The following is an 18,022-nucleotide window of genomic DNA, read 5'->3' as shown; positions in this document are numbered from 1 at the left end:
AGCATCTGATTCCAGTTCCCTGCAAATGCAGACCCTGGGGTTCGGGAGTGGGGGGTGGGGTGGTAGCAGTGATGGCTCAAGTAGCTGGGTCCCAGCCACTCACATGGGAGATCTGGATGGAGTTCCCAAGTTCCCCTCTCTTTTCCTCCCTCTCTTCCACTCTCTCTCTCCCTGCCTCTCAAAAAACAAACAAGCACATAAAACACCTCGCTTTAGCTTCAACGTCCTTGAATGGACTCATAGTTTACTATGGCATCCCCATTACCATGCTATTCTGTTTCCAAATAAATGTCATTATTCTTTGGAGAATTTCTCTGTGTTTGTTATTCGGGTTGATAGGACCAATACACAGAGGCCATCTGTGGCTTATTTACATACAGATTTTTATGCCACACCATACCAAAATATACTTTCCCAGGAATAAAGATTTTAATGACGAAGTTTGGAAGAAAAATTAGGAAAATATTCTTATACTCTAAAGTTTCGGAAGACTTTGACAAGTAAAATAGGAAGCCCAGAAGCCATTTTTAAAAACTGTACATTTACTAGGATGTATAAAACAAATACTTTATTCAACTAAGTTAAAGAAACAAAATTATTTTATCAACTCAATAATTGCATAAATGTTACTCCTCAAACATTATTCATAAAATATCTTTGTAAACCAGGTTTGAAATGAGACTTTATCAATTTGATAAGGGAAGCGTTCCACAAAAAACGAAAAATAAGTGAGGCCAGTGCTGTGGCACAGTGGGTTAAGCCTGTGATGCTGGCATCCCATATGGGCATTGGCTTCAGTCCTGGCTACTCCACTTGTGATCCAGCTCCCTGCTAATGCATATGGGAAAGCAGTGGAAGATGGCCCAAGTGCTTGGGCCCCTGCACCCACGTGGGAGACCTGGAAATAGTTCCAGGTTCCTGGTTTCCACTGTAGCCATCTGGGGAGTGAACCAGCAGATGCAAAATCTTTTTCTCTGTAACTCTGCCTTTCAAATAAATAAATAAATCTTAAAAAAATAAACGCGCTGTATGTTAGAGCACAAGAAAACCACACAGAGAAAATACTGTTTCTATTTCAAGCTCAAAATAATTAACGGGCAGCATTTAGAGTACAGCAAGGTTTCTGGGTAAAAAGACTATTTAAATACAATAATTATCAATGGCTTTCCTCTACATGAATAGCGAAACAATGAAAAGGAAAAATAAAGGCCTACAAGAGTTGAATGAGTGGGAACGAGAGGTTATCGCACAGACAGGTGGGTTGGGTGGCAAGCACGTATGTTCTATGTACAGGGAAGATGGGTGTAAATGCAACTGACTTGCATCCTAAGAGCATTCCGTGGTCCATTACTGGACATCAGACCCTAACCTCAGCCCCTGCCCCCAGGCCCAGGCTCCTAAGCCCTGCCCCAAGACCCCAGCCTCAACCATGCCCTGTCAGTCTTCCCTAGCTCCGCCCTGTAGAATATTAGCAAGCCACATCCTCAGCCTCGCCCACTGTTCTAATTCTTTCCCCTTTCCCCTCAACCCCTGCGAAAACTAGCATTTTCTCATCTACCTGCGGCTACAGCTGTTCACCCCCGCCCACTCCCGGCTGCTGCCGTCAGTCATCCCAAGTCCCCACCTCCCGAGGCTCCACCCCTTACGCCGCTCCCGGCGCCGACACTAGGGTCAGAGGTGGGCGTCTGCGCATGCGCGAGCCGGCCGCCATGTCACCCTGCGCCTGTGTTGGGGCTGGAGGTAAATTTTTGCCTCGGGCGGTGTCTTACCTGGGCTCGGCCCCGCCCGCCTCCGTGTCTGGGTAGCTGGAGGCCGAGGACTGGGCCTGGCGGGGCGCAATCTGCATTTCCTCTCGCAGACCCGGGCCCGGGGGGCTTCCCCTGAGGGCCCCGTCAGCTCCACCGCTGTCGGTTCCCAAGTTCCCGAACCGGGACATCTGGGCTGGGGCCGGCAGACGGGGCGACTCCTGGGCAGGGCGGAGGTGCAGAAACCCCGTCAGCATCGTTCTGGGCGCTGGTGCGTGGATCCCCGCAGGTCTGGGTGAGCAGCGGGGGGCCCGGGCGCCCGGGGTCCCCACCTCTCCACCCCCCACGCCCCCCGCGGGCACCCGTGGGCTACGTGGCGTCCAGGTGCACGCAGGCGAGCTGGCTGTAAATACACTGTTCCCCGGCCTCGCTGCCTCACACCCCCTGACACGTTTTCATCATTTGTGTAAAGACGCCTTAAATTGCACACGGATACTGTGGTCGTCGGCCACGTGCAACTTTTTCCTTTTTTTTTTTTAGTTCTTTGCACATTCCTTTTCTTGTTTCTTTGCTACCCTTGCCAAGACCTCCAGTTCCAAGTAGAATAGCTTATAACTTGCATCCTTGCCCGCTTCCTGATCCGAGAGGGAACAAGTGTCTTTCGTCATTAAATAGGTGTTTGCTGTGGGTTTTGATTTTTTTGGGGGGAGGGAGAAGGGTAATAAACCCCCCTCCCTTTTTTTAAGCCCTGCTGGGCTAACTCTTCATCACCAGTAGAGACTGAAGTAGATTAGTCACTGTTTTGAGTCAAGGGCCTGAGTCACATCATCTTTTTCTATTATTGTCTTGGATCATTTCAATCAGTGATTTGATTTTTAGTCATCTTTCATTTCCAGGATGAAACGGACTTGGTGATTTATTCTCATTACTCAACTCCCAGCGATACTAATTTTACTTTGCACTCCTGTGCATGAGAGCACTCATATTTTTTGAGTTGTACCCTTTTGGCATTGGAACTACTCGAGAAAACACCCTCCCCCCGTTTATTTGTTGAACTTGCCTGTAAAACACCTTGCAACTTCAGTTTTCTTTGTGGGTGTGTTTTTAAACTACTGCTTTTTTTTTTCTATAATAACTGGATGTATTCAGATTTCGTACTTCTTTTGGACCATTGCTAGAAGTTTTACTACTTGTAGAGATTCATTATTTGTAATTTTCATATCTATTCCTTTGATTTTTTTGTTACATTTCCCCAACAATATTTGTAAATTGTGACTCACTTTTATTTCTAACATTTTTATCTGTGCTCCTCAGCTTTTAAAATTGCTGACTTTGCCAATTTAATTAGATTTGCAAAGGATGGATACATTTTTGACTTTTCTGATTTAATTTTATCCTACTTTCTTTTTTGTTTCTGAATCTTCAGGCTATTCTTTTCCCAATCTCATACCTCTGTGATTAACCCATTTTTACTGATTTATTTTTCTCTGGGAATTGATGATGCTTATAAATATGTATATACTAAACCAGTTGTGGATTTCCATGTTTTCTCAAAGACTTAATTTTCTGCTTCTGCCCTGCCACATAACCAGTCCTGACTAACAAGGTGAATACAAATATCTGTGTTTTTCCTTATCCCTATAATGTGTGGAATTTTAAAAATACTTATTTGATAGAGAGCTAGTCAGATAAGGAGAGAAAGTTGCCATCCACTGGTTCACTCCTGACATGCCTGCGATGGCCTGGATTGGGCCGACCCAAAGCCAGTAGCTGGGAACTCCACCCGAGTCTCTTGCTGGTGGCAGGGACCTAATTACTTGGGCCATCACTGGGTCTGCAGTAGAAGAAGCTGGAGTCAGGAGCCAGAGCGGGGTGTGAGATGCAGGCACTGTGATGTAAGACAAGGCATCTTAACTGGTGGTTATACTTCAGACTTTTTCTGTTTTGTTCTGTATTTTATCCTCTCTGACTGCACATAGCCGAGTGTGGGGAAATACTGCCTATATAAATAAAAAATGAAGGAGCAGGAAGTAAGGGCCTTGAAGGAAGGAAATAGTGTTGCCTGAAACATAGGGTATAATCAGGAGAAGGAGCTAAATGATCCCCCTTTAAATAAAACATTTCACTTTTCTGCTCTTAATAGTGCTCAAAATGGCTGTAGGCTAAATTCTGACAATTTAGGACATAAAGGGCCTAATAACAGCCAAGTTATAAATATGTGTTCAGAAACATTCACTGGGAGTTTAGGGTTTGATGACAAATAGATTTGCATTCATATCCTCTTCAGCAGCTTTCTAATTGAGTGACATTGAATGTGTGGCTACTTGCCTCTAGGATTTCCTGTCATAAACTGGTTATTATGACATCTGGTTTTCAAAGCTTAATGAGGAATGAACAATCTAAGGTTACTGTTACATCATGGTTACTCCTTACAGTAAATAGTGGCATAATTGGGGCCTGTGTTGTGGTACAGCAGCTGAAGCTGCCACCTGTGATGCTGGCATCTCATATCCAAGTTCTGGCTACTCTGTTTCCCATCTAGCTCCCTGCTAAAGCACCTGTGGAGGTAGCAGATGATGGCCCAAATGCTTGGGCCCCTGCCACCCACATTAGAGACCTGAATGGAATTCCTGTCTCCTGACTTCAGCCTGGCCCAGCCTCAGCTGTTGCAGCCATCTGGGGGAGTGAAGCGGTGTGTGGAATATCTCTCTCCACCCTTGCCACTTTTCAAATAAATCAACCTTTTTTTAAATGGTATAATTAAAACATTCATTTTCATTTTATTTTAAAGGCAGACAGAGATCTTTTGTCTGCTGGTTCATTCCCTAAGAGCCTGTAAAATCTGGAGCTGGGCCATTCCAGGGCCAGGCCAGAGCCAGGAGCCTGGAACTCAATGCAGGTCTCCCACATGGGTGGCAGGGACCCAAACATCTGAGCCATCGTCTGCTGCCTCCCAGGGTGCATATTAGCAGTGACACCCAGTCACTCTGATATGGGCTGCTCCAAATGGCCACTCCACATATATTTTTTTTTAAATCAACTTTCATATATGCCTCTTGTTGCACTGCAGTGGGGGGAAGTGTTGGCTTTTTGTTGTTTGAAATTTGTGAGACAGCGCTGCAGATATCACTGTCAGGGCTAATGTGGGTTGAGTATTCTGCCACTGCTGTACCATATGCATTTAGCACAGGGATCACAGCATAGCGGACTTCTCTGCTTGATGCATTTGCAATTCAACAGATTGATGCTTTACTTCAAAAACCAAGGAGCCCTGCAGCTGCACTGACAGAGGTGGTAGTCGGAGACTGAGTAGTGATGCTTTTTAGCCTGCCTACAGGTGCAAGAAGTTAAGAAATGTTGGTTGGGAGTGGAGCCCTCAGAAGCCTGGTGCATAAATTTGACATAGCAAGTGTATATTGTGGTTTAATACATTTTATGCCTTTTGTTACCGGGGGCAAACTGGGACCAGACTTTCTTAGGCTTTAGTTAACTTAGTTACAAAATGTCACTCTTAACCACTTCTTTAAGATCAGCAGTGGGGTAACTTTGTGGCATTGTGGCACAGCTGGTTAAGTGACTGCCTGCAATGCTGGCATCCCACATGAGCATTGGTTCCCATCCCAGCTGTTCCCACTTCCAATCCAGATCCCTGTTAATGCACCTGGAAAAGCAGTAGCAGATAACACAAGTGCTTGGGCCCCTGCACCCACATGGGAGACCTGGGTGGAGTTCCAGGCTTTGGCGTGGCTTAGCTTCGGCTGTTGTGGCCATTGGGGGAATGAAGCAGGGGATGGAAAATCTGTCTCTGTCTCTCTCCATTTCTCTGTAACTCTGCCTTTCAAATAAATAAATCTTAAAAAACTCAGATCAGTAAGAACTGCAGCCCTGTTTCCTAGCTTTAGAAGAAAAGGTTGCAACACCTGTGTACAAGATCAGTGTGTGTTTGCTTGAGCGTCCTGGAGTGTATGGGTTGTGCTGAGGGGAGCTGTCACTCTTAGCTGATTTGCAGCATCTAGGCTCAAGGGAATGGGAAGGAGAGGGGCAATCTGGATTCTTATGTTGTTGGCTTTACCTTTAACTTTCTAATATCTTGCTTCTCTTTAGGAAAGATAAAACATGGAGGGAGACAGAGTAGCTGATGAGTTACAGAAAAATATGATACAGGTAAGTAAGAGGTAATAATCCTGCAAAAGATGATTTCCATCTCTGCAGGTCTCCTTCTGGGTGCTCCTCCTCCTGTTTCTAATTTGGGCCCACAGTGAATGTTTTGAGCTTTCTAGGGCATACATTTTCCATTGCAACTCACAGCTGTCATTGTAATGCGAAAGCAACTGTGGATGGTACAGAAACAAGTGCTTGCTTGTGTTCCAATAAGATCTTATTCACACAAACAGCTGGCAGGCTCCATTTAGCCTGTGCACCATCGTTTGCCAACCCCTGGCCTAGAATGCGAGAAAGTACGGCCAGGTTTGTGGTGGCTTGTGAGCCTCTCAGGTTTGTGAGGGGGGAAAAAAAGGGAAAAGTTCCCATTCCGTGTGTGTGTGTGTCTGTGTGTGAATGTGAATATTTTTATTTATTTTTTATTCTAGAGGCAGAGAGAGCTCTCATTTGTTGGTTTATTCTCCCCAAATTTTTAGGATGTCTAAGACTGGGTGCAGGGCTGGAGCCAGCAACTGATAACTCAATCCAGGTCTCCCACATGTATGGCAGGATCCTACCTGCTGTCTCCCTGGCTCTGTGTTGGCAGGAAGCTGAGGTGGGGGCGAAAGCTGGGAATCAAATTTCGGCATCTTGATAGGGTTATGGATATCTTAACTGCTGGCCAAGAGTGCTTCCCAGCCCTTCCCTCTGCAAGAGTGATTTTATTCATCAAAACTTCATTTAGATTTGATCCTGTGTTTCCTATTATGCTGACTGCTCTAAAGGGAATAAGATAGCTGGTAAAATTGTTTCTAAAACAAAGAACTGAGGTATCAATATGGGAGTTATTTCATTTCTGGAGTCTTTCTCTCAGAAGTATAGGTGACAATGTACTGTTTGCAATATGTGTCTGAAGTGAAGTACTTTGTGGGACCTGACTATTGCCAGCTAGACAGGATCAGAAACTGAATTGCATTGGAGGATACCTAGCTGATGAGAATGTCTCAGTATTGTGGCTATCCACCCTACCCAATCCACCACACACATCTGGCATTAGAAATATCCTGGGCCGGCGCCGCGGCTCAATAGGCTAATCCGCCGCCTTGTGGCGCCAGCACACCGGGTTCTAGTCCCGGTCGGGGCACTGGATTCTGTCCTGGTTGCCCCTCTTCCAGGCCAGCTCTCTGCTGTGTCCTGGGAGTGCAGTGGAGGATGGCCCAAGTGCTTGGGCCCTGCACCCCATGGGAGACCAGGAGAAGCACCTGGCTCCTGCCTTCAGCACGGTGCAATGGCCACGGCGGCCATTGGAGGGTGAACCAATGGCAAAAGGAAGACCTTTCTCTCTGTCTCTCTGTCCACTCTGCCTGTCAAAACAAAAAAATAGAAATATCCTGTTTCGGTGCTGGCATTGTGCCACAATGGGTTAAGCTTGCTGCTTGCAATGTTGGCATCCCACGTGAGTGCTGGTTCAGGTCCCAGCTGCACCTGGGAAAGCAGCAGAAGATGGCCCAAGTGCTTGGGCCCCAGCCACCTATACTGGAGACCTCAATAGTGACCCAGGCTTCTGGATTAGGTCTGGCCCAGCTATGGCTGTTGTGGCCATTTGGGGAGTGAACCAGTGCATGGAAGACCCCCCTCCCTATGCTCCCCATCTTTCACTGTAACAGCCTTTCTAATAAACAAATCTTAAAAAAAAGAAGTGTTCTGTGTTAGAACAGGCATTTGGTGTAGTGGTTAAGATGCTACTTGGGATTCCTGCATCCCATATCAAAGTGCTTGGGTTGAAGTCCCAGCTTTGCTTCCAGTACCGGCTTTCTGCTAATGTGCACCTTAGGAAGCAGCAGCGATGTCTCGTGTACTTGGGTCCCTGCCACCCACACAGGAGACCTAGATTGAATTCTGGGCTCCTGGTTTCAACCTGGCCAGCCATTGTAATGGAGGGGAGCAAATTAGTAGATGGGAGATCTCCTTTTCTCTCTGTCTCTGTTTCCCTGCCTGTCAGATTTCTTTAATGAGGAAAAAAGTGTTCTTTGCTGTATTGGCTGTGCAAGAGTTGAAAAAACCAAGTGAATGCACGTGTGGGAAAAACACCTTGGTTTTTCCTATCTCATTACCATCAAACTACAGAGAGAAAATTTTAGTATTTTAGAGTGTTGAATCTGAAGTGAACAGTGTTTAAGTTGCCAATTGGGGTGCTACCACCTTTGCCAGTGCTTGGGATCAAGTTCTGCCTCTGCTTCAGATCCAACTTCCTGCTAATGCACCTGGGGGCAGCAGATGATGTCCCAAGTACTTGGGTTCCTGCCATCCACATGGGAGAACCACATAGAGTTCTGATTCCTGGTCTTGGCCTGACCCAGCCATGACTGTCATGGGCATTTGGGGAGTGAACCAGTGGATGGAAGGTTTGTTTCCCTCTGTCACTCTGCCTTTTGAAATGAATGAATGAATAAAACTTAAAAAGTTTAAAAATCTGAGACAGGATTGGCTCACCTGGAAGTATGTGTGAACAGAAAGGGAAAGGGATCTGACAGCTGAGTCTCAGAGTAGATGCATGGAGACTCTAGAATCTTCTACAAATTGACGCTCAGTTCCCCAGTGTTGTCAACCTCACCCATCCTTTTGTACACGTGAGAGGAACTGCACTTTTCTTAGTCTATTTTGTGGGATGTTTCAGGACTGTGTGGTCTTTGAGGATGTGGCTGTGTACTTTACCCAGGAGGAGTGGGCTTTGCTGGACCTTGCTCAGAGGACCCTCTACCGAGATGTGATGCTGGAAAACTTCCAGAACCTGGCCTCACTAGGTAAGAATAGCAGCATTTTTCTCATGTAGCTGTTTAGAAAGTCATGTTGTCCTAAGTACTTTGCCTTGTTCTAGAAGGATTTGGGTTACAGAATGGGAATACATTGGTAAATGATACCAACATGCTCACTGGTCCCAAAGAGCTTGCAGTCTAGTGACTTCACTGTGTATTGAACTGGCCTTTCTTTTTTCTTGTGACTGAAAACCTTGAGGCTTGTTAAGTGTGGAAAGTGTGGTGCAGACTCTAGGGACTGCTTTGGGGCATGTAGAGGAGGTTTGTGGTTTGAGGGCTTCTGAGGATTTTACTGCTGACAAGTGCCCTTTACCCAAAGACTAGCAGGAGCACATGTGCTTAACTAACTGGACTTGGAGATGGGATGCCAGCAATGCAAAGGGTGGGTGGCTTACCCTGCTATACCACAGTGCTGGTTCCTCCCGCTATCTTCTAGTTTTCTAGGTTTGTGTATGACGTTCAGGTATGTGGCTCATTTTGAGTTAATTTTTGTGAAGGCTGTAGACTCATTTTCATGCTGTGGATGCCCAGTTGGTCCAGCACCATTTGTGGAAATGGACTGTCCTTTATTCATTGTATTGCTGTTGCTCCCTTGCCAAAGATCAGCTGAGTCTATAGTCATCCCTTGGTATCCATGGGGATTAGTTCTAGGACCCCCTGTGACTGCCGAACTCTGTGGCTGCTCAAATCCTATAGGTAAAACGGTGTAGTATTTGCATAGAATATATCCTCCAATATACTTTAAATCACCTCTACATTATTTATAATTCCTAATACAACATAAATAAATAGTTTTAAATAGTTGTTGTATTGTTTAGGGAATAAAGGCAGATACAATGGTCTGTACATGTTCAGTATAGATACAGTATTTTTCCTGGATATTTTCTATCCCCAGTTGGTTAAATCCACAAATGTGAAGCCCATGGTTATTTTTATTTATTTGAAAGGCAGAGTGACAGAGGTAGGTAGGTAGGTAGGTAGATATAGTCCATCCCCTGGTTTACTTCCCAAATGCCCACAACAGCTTGGGTTGGGGCAGGCCAAAACCAAGAGCCCAGAACTCCATCTAGTTCCCCCATATGGATAGTAGGAATCCAAGTACTTGGCCATCTTCTACTGCCTCTTTATTTTATTTTTTTGACAGGCAGAGAAGACAGTGAGAGAGAGAGAGAGAGAGAGAGCTTCCTTTTTCCGTTGGTTCACCTCCCAAGTGGCCGCTACGGCTGGTGTGTTGCGGCCACGCTGTGCTGATCCAAAGCCAGGAGCCAGGTGCTTCTCCTGGTCTCCCATGTGGGTGCAGGGCCCAAGTACTTGGGCCATCCTCCACTCCCCTCCCTAGCCACAGCAGAGAGCTGGACTGGAAGAGGAGCAACTGGGACAGAATCCGGTGCCCCAACCGGGACTAGAACCCGGAGTACTGGTGCCTCAGGTGGAGGATTAGCCTAGTGAGCCACGGCGCCGGCCCTACTGCCTCTTAAGAAGCTGGGTTGTAAATGGATATTACACTGAAACCCAGGAACTCTGATATAGATAGGAGCGTCTTCAGTACAGCTTAACCCACTGTGCCACACATGCAGTCACCTTAGATGTTGACAGAAAGTGGAGGCAGTTCTATTATTGAGTATTTTTTGGGTGGCATAGTACCTTTTGTTTGGTCTGTCCTTAAACAAAAAGTCACAAAGTGGCCTTGTTCTGTTATATTTTATTGTGATCTCGGAGCCCCTTTGTTCCAAGTTGGCATTCCATGAGATTGTCTATGTTTGGTGGGAGAACAAATATCAAATTAGCTGGTAATATTGAAATTTAGTTATGAATGTCAGATCAGTTTCGGATGTCAGAGGCTACTTCTGCCCACCCCGGGACACATGCTTTTTCTTTTTAAAACAAATTTGAAATTTCACTGCTATTAAACTCACATCTGTCATCTTTGGGATACCAGAAAATCCATTTTGGTCCTGTCTTATGGAAATGTTTGTGGTTCTGTGTTCTCCCTCAGGATACCTGCTGCACACACCTCACCTCATTTCCCAGTGGGAACAAGAGGACCTGCAGACAGCAAAGGGAGGACTTACCCAGGACATCTGTACGGCAGAGTACCAGGAAGGCAAGAATCCTTGGGATAGATGGTCCTTATTACGGGCAGAAATAAAAATAAAATTAAAATCAAATAAAAACAAAAACACAACCTTGTTTTATCTAAGGAGGCTGATCTTCCACAGATGACTATCTTCCTTGTTCTTGGCAAAGGCCTCCCATATCCCTTATTTCCTTTTTGTAAGTTAGTATGTAGCCATGTGCGTTTAACCTAATTCTTTTCTGTTTTTTTCTTCTAAGACTAGTCTACTTGTTTTTCCATCTGTCTCAATCTTCATAAAATTATTTCTTAATTACATTTTTAAATACTTATTTCATTTTTAATTTATCTCAAAGGCAGAGAGAGAGAGAGAGATCAATTGATTTTCTGTATGCTGGTTCACTTTCCAAAGGCCAGGACTGGACCAGGCCAAAGGCAACAGCCTGGAACTCCATCCGGATCTCCCACCTGGATGGCAGGAACCCTAGCCCTTGGGCCATCACTGCTGTCTCCTAGCATGTGCATTAACAGGAAGCTGGAATGAGGAGCAGAGCTGGGACTCGAACATAGGCACTCTGATATGAGATATGGGTGTCCCAAACCATAGCTTAACTGCTGTGCCAACTGCTGCTCCTATTTCTCAGTTAAATGCTTACCATTTTGACCCTCGTCCTCGTGCCTGTTGACACCAAAATCTTGAGATAGCCACACTGCTCAAAGTCCTTGGTCCACAGATGCCTTCACTTTTTTGTTTCAGGTTTTGAGACCAAATCTAAAACTAATGAACCAATTGCTCCGCAAGACATTAATGGAGAAAAAGTATCTCATAAACAGAAAATTCTAAGATTCAAAAGGAATGATTCCTGGTCCTCCGTTTTATGTGAAAACTTGGAATACCATGATACTGATCAACAGAGCAAAAGCCATGAGAGACATTTGAGGTGAGTGATGCTCAAATAAGAGAAAGTAGTATCTCAGGAGAGAATCTTAAAATATCGTAAGATTTAAGAAACATTGTGATTTTGCAGAGAATTTTGCCAAGGTAGTTTCTCCCACAAATGAGACTGAGTTATTGGATACTTGACATACACTTCAGGTGTAAACAATTATCAGAAAAATCCCGTAAGTCCAAAACTCAGTGACAGTATTGGCTACGGTAGGGCGTTCTCTGAGAACTTTCAGCTTATAACTAGATAGGGCAGACAACAGATTCACCGAGAATGGTACCAACTTATTACTAATAGGGTGCTTTTTGTTTTTAAGTCCTGTGGTGGAGAACATCTCTGAACGTAATGAAGAAAGCCAGCGTGGACACACCTTGAGCCACATTCCAAACCTCAAGAGAACTACTGAGGTGAAACCCTGTGAACGCCGTGAGTGTGGAAGGGCCTTCGGGGACCAGCCATCGCTTAGGACGCACAGCAAGTCTGACACCGGAAGCAAACCCTATGAGTGTAAGGCGTGTGGGAAAGCCTTCCATTTTCTTGCCTGTTTTAAGAAGCACATGAGAACTCCCAATGAAGAGAAGCCCTACGAATGTAAGGAATGCACCAAAGCCTTCAGCTGCTCCTCGCTCTTCAGGGCACACATGAAGCTTCACACCGGAAAGACCAACCATGAATGCCAGGACTGCGGGAAAGCTTTTAGCTGTGCCTCTTCCCTCACAGAACACAAAAGAACTCACAGCGGAGATAAGCCCTACGAGTGCAAGGACTGTGGGAAGGCCTTCACTTGTTCCTCCTCTCTCTCCAAACACAAAAGAATTCACAGTGGCGATAAGCCCTATGAGTGCAAGGACTGTGGGAAGGCCTTCAGTTCCTCCTCGCACCTCATCATCCACCTCCGAATCCACACAGGAGAGAAGCCGTACGAGTGTAAAGAGTGTGGGAAGGCCTTCAGCGAGTCCTCTAAACTCACCGTCCACCTGAGAACACACACCGGGGAGAAACCCTATAAGTGTAAGGAGTGCGGGAAAGCTTACAACTGCCCCTCCTCCCTAAGTATCCACATGAGGAAACACACCGGAGAGAAACCCTACGAGTGTCTAGAATGTGGGAAAGCCTTCTACCTCCCCACTTCCCTTAACACACATGTGAAAAATCAAAGCAGAGAGAAGCCCTATGAGTGCAAGGCTTGTGGGAGGGCCTTCAGCTGTCCTTCGGCCTTCAGAGTGCACGTGCGTGATCACGCTGGGAAGAGCCAGTATGAATGTAAGGAGTGCGGGAAGACCTTCAATCGCTCCTCTTCCCTCACCGAACACCTGAGAACGCACAGTGGCGAGAAGCCTTATGAATGCAAGGAATGCGGGAAAGCCTTCATCAGCTCCTCCCACCTTACGGTGCATATAAGGACGCACACTGGAGAGAAACCTTACGCGTGTAAGAAATGTGGGAAAGCCTTTATTTACCCCTCAGCCCTTAGGATCCACATGAGAACGCACACTGGGGAAAAGCCCTACGAATGTAAGCACTGCGGGAAGGCCTTCCGTCACTCTTCGTACCTCACGGTGCACGCAAGGATGCACACTGGAGAGAAGCCCTTTGAATGCCTGGAGTGTGGGAAGGCCTTCAGTTGTCCCTCCTCCTTCCGAAGACATGTGAGAAGCCACACTGGAGAGAAGCCGTACGAATGCAAGGAGTGTGGCAAAGCCTTTGTGTGCCCGGCCTACTTTCGGAGACATGTGAAAACTCACGCTAGAGAAAACACATGAATGTAAGGAACACAGGAACCTGCAAGGCTTCTTCAGATCCTGGGCAGATTCCCTGCAAATGTGTGAATACAGGAGATTGTCTTTTGTGAAGACCCGAGGACATCTGAAAGAAACTTCTGTGTGGTGAAGCCTGTGTGGATATCACTTCTGTGTATAAGAAAATTCACAAGAGAAATGAAGATCAATGCCTCATCATTAACATGAACTGCTGGGCCTTTGATTTCTGATACTTTGATGGGAACATTTAAGGTGATGCACTTAGCCATATGTTTTTTAGTATGCAGTACATTTATTTTGGTTCAGATAGAAATATTTCCATTTCAAAGTCTTTTTGATCCACGGGGTATTTGAAGTATATGTATTTTTTCATGTGCACACACACGAGTAATCTTTTTTAGACAGACTTATCTCTAATGAATGCCCTTTGGTCTCTAAGTGTCTAGTCATTATGGTATTGATACTTTGGTTTCTGTTGTTGTTTTGGTATAGCAAGGCAGATACTGGAAAGTGCTCCATATTTTTCCATTTCTTTTTTGTAACTAACAGAAACTAAAAATTTTGAGAATATAAGTTTTTACCATTAAGAGTTCAATTCTAGTAAATAATCCCAACAGCAATTAATAATAGGTAGATCTTGAAAGAGAATGATCTTATGTGATATACTATTTTTATATTTTGTACTTTGCTTTTGCTCATGGCTAGGATTTGGACCCAACGTTTTGAGTTTAAAAACTGTATTAACTTGGATATGGCTAGGAACTACATTTCTCAGAATTCTTTTTCTGGTTCCAGGTTAGAATTGTCTAAAATAAGAATTTGCATGAGATTTGGAAGGCATAAAAGAAGCCATTATTTTCCACTTAGTGGGCCAGACAGACAGATGCACAGGGACCCTGTGGACTCCAATTTTCAGCTCATTTTCCTGATTATTAAACTGATCGATACTTGATCAAAACTCTATATAAAGTGATTGACTTCAGTTTCCTCAGCTGCGTAGAAAATCCGTAAGCTCCTCTGTTGAAGTCACACACTGCTTCTTGGCCTTTGTGACAAGTTCTGGTGTCATTTTGCTGATGTTGCAGCCTTGATTTGTGTTGGTCTTGGTTTGGAGCAGTATTGTTATGTCCACAGTTCAGTCCTGTTATGTCTCTGTACTCATGGAAAAAATACACATCTACCAAAGCTACTGTGATCTCAAAGGCGAGAGGTCTGGCTACCTACAGGTAGCTGGGATAAGCATCAGGCAGGATGTCATTCCATGTTAATGGAGAAAGATTTATATTTGACATCTTCAAGCAGGGAATAGTTTTTTGATTTTTAATCTGAGAAGATAAACAGTATGAATTATTTCAGGTACATTTGACCACTTTTTTGTGTGTCTATTGTATCCTCTTTTTATCTTTAAAAGTATATGATACTTCCCCTTAGTCACATTTTACTGTTTTTTTTGTTTGTTTGTTTGTTTGTTTTTATTTGAACCAGCACCCATATGGGATGCTGGCATTGCAGGTGGAGGCTTAACCTAGCCACAGTGCTGACCCCTAATAGGCATGAAGTATGCTAATCTTCAGTGTAAAGCTTGCTGGAATTTCACATAGATATACACCCTGGTAAACCCATTTCTAAGGCTGCAGAAAGTTCATTCATTCCCCCTCTCAATAATTAGTCCACAGAGACAACCATAGTTTTGAGTTATTACAACTGATTAGGTTTGCTTATTCTTGATTTTTAAAAATGTTAGACTATAACAGTTTTGTACTTGTCTTTTGTTCAACATAATGTCAAAGCGTGGTTTGCTTTTTTAAAAAATTTGAAAGGCAGAGTTAGACATAGGGAAATAGAGTGTGATCTTCCATTTGCTTGTTCACTCCCCAAATCGATGCAACACCAGGCTGGACCAGACTGAAGCCAGGAGCCTGGAACTCCATCAGGGTCTCCCACATGAGTGGCAGGGGCCCAAGCTAATGGTTGCTTTCCCAGATGCATTAGCAGGTTAGAAGTGGAGTAGCCAGGACTCAGTACTGGTGCTCTTTTGGGATGCCAGTATTGGGTGGCAGCTTAACCTGCTGTGCCACAGTGCTGACACCTAGTTTGCTTTTTAAATGTCCTGTTGGTAGAATTCTGACACTTCTCTCAGTATATGCTGTATAGAAGGAATGAAGTTAATGACTCATAAGGGTTGACTTTATGCTTAGTTTCGATAGGTATTCTAGTTTTTCAAATTGTTGATTCCACCAAAGATTCTCAAAACAGTGCATGAATTTTTTAGTTGTTCTACACTTTCTAATTTTGACTATTTAGCAGAGAGTATAGTGATATTTTCCTTGCTTTTAATTTGCAGTGACATGTAATGATTTTGTAAGCTTCTTGACTATTAGGATGTCTGCTTTTATGAGGGTACCTATTAACCACTTCATCCATTTTTCATATCCTTTTCTTTAATTGAAGGGTTTCCTTCTGGTCACTTATCCTTTATTGGATATATGAGTATCTGTATATCTAGATACATATGCATATATAAAAATCTATATTATATATAAAGTATAATTCGTATATTATATATAAAATATAATTTGTATATTACATATATATTATAGATAACTTTTCATAGTCTTTGACTTGTCTTTTCAATATTTTTATAAGCCATAGGGGACCGTATTGGTTTGATCACTAAATAGCCCTTGGCTTTTTTAATTAGCTTCAGGTATGTCTGGATCCTAGGGTTGAAAAGATTCCTTGGATGAGCTCTGCCCCCATATTTTGACTATGCAGGAGGCTGCATTAGTCTTTCTTTTTTAAAGATTTATTTACTTGAAAGAGTTATAGAGAAAGAGAAGCAGAGAGAGGGAGGGGGGGAGAGAGAGAGAGAGGAAGAGAGAATGAAAATGAATGAATCTTTTATCTACTGGTTCACTTTCTAAATGGCAGCAACAGCCAGGGCTGGACCAGGCCAAAGCCTGGTACAACGTCCTGGTCTCCTACATAGGAGGCAGGGGCCCAAGTACTTGGGTCATCTTCCACTGCTTTTCCCAGGCCATTCCTAGGGAGCTGGATCAGAATTGGAGCAGCCAGGACTTTAACTGGCTCCCATATAGTTTGCCAGTGTTGCAGGTAGTGGCTTAACCTGCTGTACCACAATGCCAACCTCATGCATTAGCTCTTCTTCCAGGCAGTCTGAGTGTTTGTAGTGGGCCTCAAAAGTTCTAGGTTACTTTCTTCCCAGGTTAAAGTCTCAGGGACAAAAGACTATTATTTAAGATTTATTTATTTGAAAGGCAGAGTGACACACACACACACAGATCCTTCCATCTGCTGGTTCACTCCCCAAATGCCCACAATAGTCCCCAGCTGGGGCTGGACCTCAGCATCAGAAACTCAATCTGAGTTTCCCACATGGATAGCAGGGACCCAGCCACCTGAGCCACCATTGCTGCCACCCAGAATGTGGTACGCAGGAAGCTGGAGTCAGGAATGGAGCTAGTATTGAACCAGGCACTGCTGTGTGGGACATGGATATCTTAACTGGCATCCTGACTGCTAGGCCAGACACCCTCCTTGAATAGTTTTTTGTAGGATGTGAGGGTTAAAGTGTGTATATATATGGATTTATCAGATAATCTCTGCCTCTTGGTTCATTTGTCTTTCCTTGCACCAACCCTATACTCTCAATTTGTTACTTTGTAGTATTTTTTGGAAATCTGGTGTTGATAGCCAATTTCAAAAAACCTAGGGGCTGGCACTGTGGCACAGCAGGTAGAACCGCTGTTCTATATGGGTGCCAGTTCGAGTCCCAGCTGCTCCACTTCCAATCCAGCTCTCTGCTGTGGTCTTGGAAAGCAGTGGAAGATGGCCCAAGTGCTTGGGCCCCTGCACCCTCATGGGAGACCCAGGGGATGCTCCTGGCTCTTGGCTTTGGATTGGCACAGCTCCGGCCATTGCAGCCAACTGGGGAGTGAACCAGCGGATGGAAGACCTCTTTCTTTCTGCCTCTCCTTCTCTCTCTGTGTAACTCTTTGAAATAAATAGTTGTTTTAAAAAAAATTAACCTTTAAAAATATAATACATTAAATTACATATATTTACAGGGTACCATATGATTCTTGATACATATATGTAGTAGTTGATTTTATCCTGATTCAAACATTGTTTTTTTTTTTTAATTTTAATTTTTTTTTGACAGAGTGGACAGTGAGAGAGAGAGACAGAGAGAAAGGTCTTCCTTTTGCCGTTGGTTCACCCTCCAATGGGCGCCGCGGCTGGCGCACCGCACTGATCCGATGGCAGGAGCCAGGTACTTATCCTGGTCTCCCGTGGGGTGCAGGGCCCAAGTACTTGGGCCATCCTCCACTGCACTCCCTGGCCACAGCAGAGAGCTGGCCTGGAAGAGGGGCAACCGGGACAGAATCTGGCGCCCCGACCGGGACTAGAACCCGGTATCCCGGTATGCCGGTATGCCGGCGCTGCAAGGCGGAGGATTAGCCTATTGAGCTGCGGTGCCGGCTCAAACATTGTTTTTAATCTTTAAGATTATCCTGTC

The 18,022-nt window shown here is 44.6% G+C and overlaps 1 protein-coding gene across 4 annotated transcripts; it reads left to right on the top strand.

The window, feature by feature from the left end:
* Positions 1-1,629: 1,629 nt before the first annotated feature.
* ZNF699 (zinc finger protein 699) lies at positions 1,630-16,098 on the top strand. 4 transcript variants are annotated; one of them, XM_089316366.1, is made up of 7 exons: positions 1,674-1,740; positions 3,338-3,351; positions 5,850-5,909; positions 8,563-8,689; positions 10,698-10,805; positions 11,533-11,716; positions 12,039-16,098. In XM_089316366.1, the coding sequence occupies exons 3-7, from the start codon at positions 5,862-5,864 to the stop codon at positions 13,483-13,485; spliced, it is 1,914 nt and encodes a 637-aa protein (XP_089172492.1). In that variant the 5' UTR covers positions 1,674-1,740; positions 3,338-3,351; positions 5,850-5,861; the 3' UTR covers positions 13,486-16,098. The 4 variants fall into 4 exon arrangements, with proteins under 4 accessions (XP_008248987.3, XP_089172492.1, XP_089172493.1 ...); XM_008250765.5 differs by lacking the exon at positions 3,338-3,351 and having other exon boundaries at positions 1,630-1,740; XM_089316367.1 differs by lacking the exons at positions 1,674-1,740; positions 3,338-3,351 and adding an exon at positions 1,878-2,016.
* The last annotated feature ends 1,924 nt before the right edge of the window (positions 16,099-18,022 follow it).

This window comes from Oryctolagus cuniculus, chromosome 16 (genome assembly GCF_051225735.1).
Source record: "Oryctolagus cuniculus isolate XC-2025 breed Fujian yellow rabbit chromosome 16, ASM5122573v1, whole genome shotgun sequence".
NCBI lineage: Eukaryota > Metazoa > Chordata > Mammalia > Lagomorpha > Leporidae > Oryctolagus > Oryctolagus cuniculus.
This window is presented reverse-complemented; position numbering and strand designations above follow the sequence as displayed.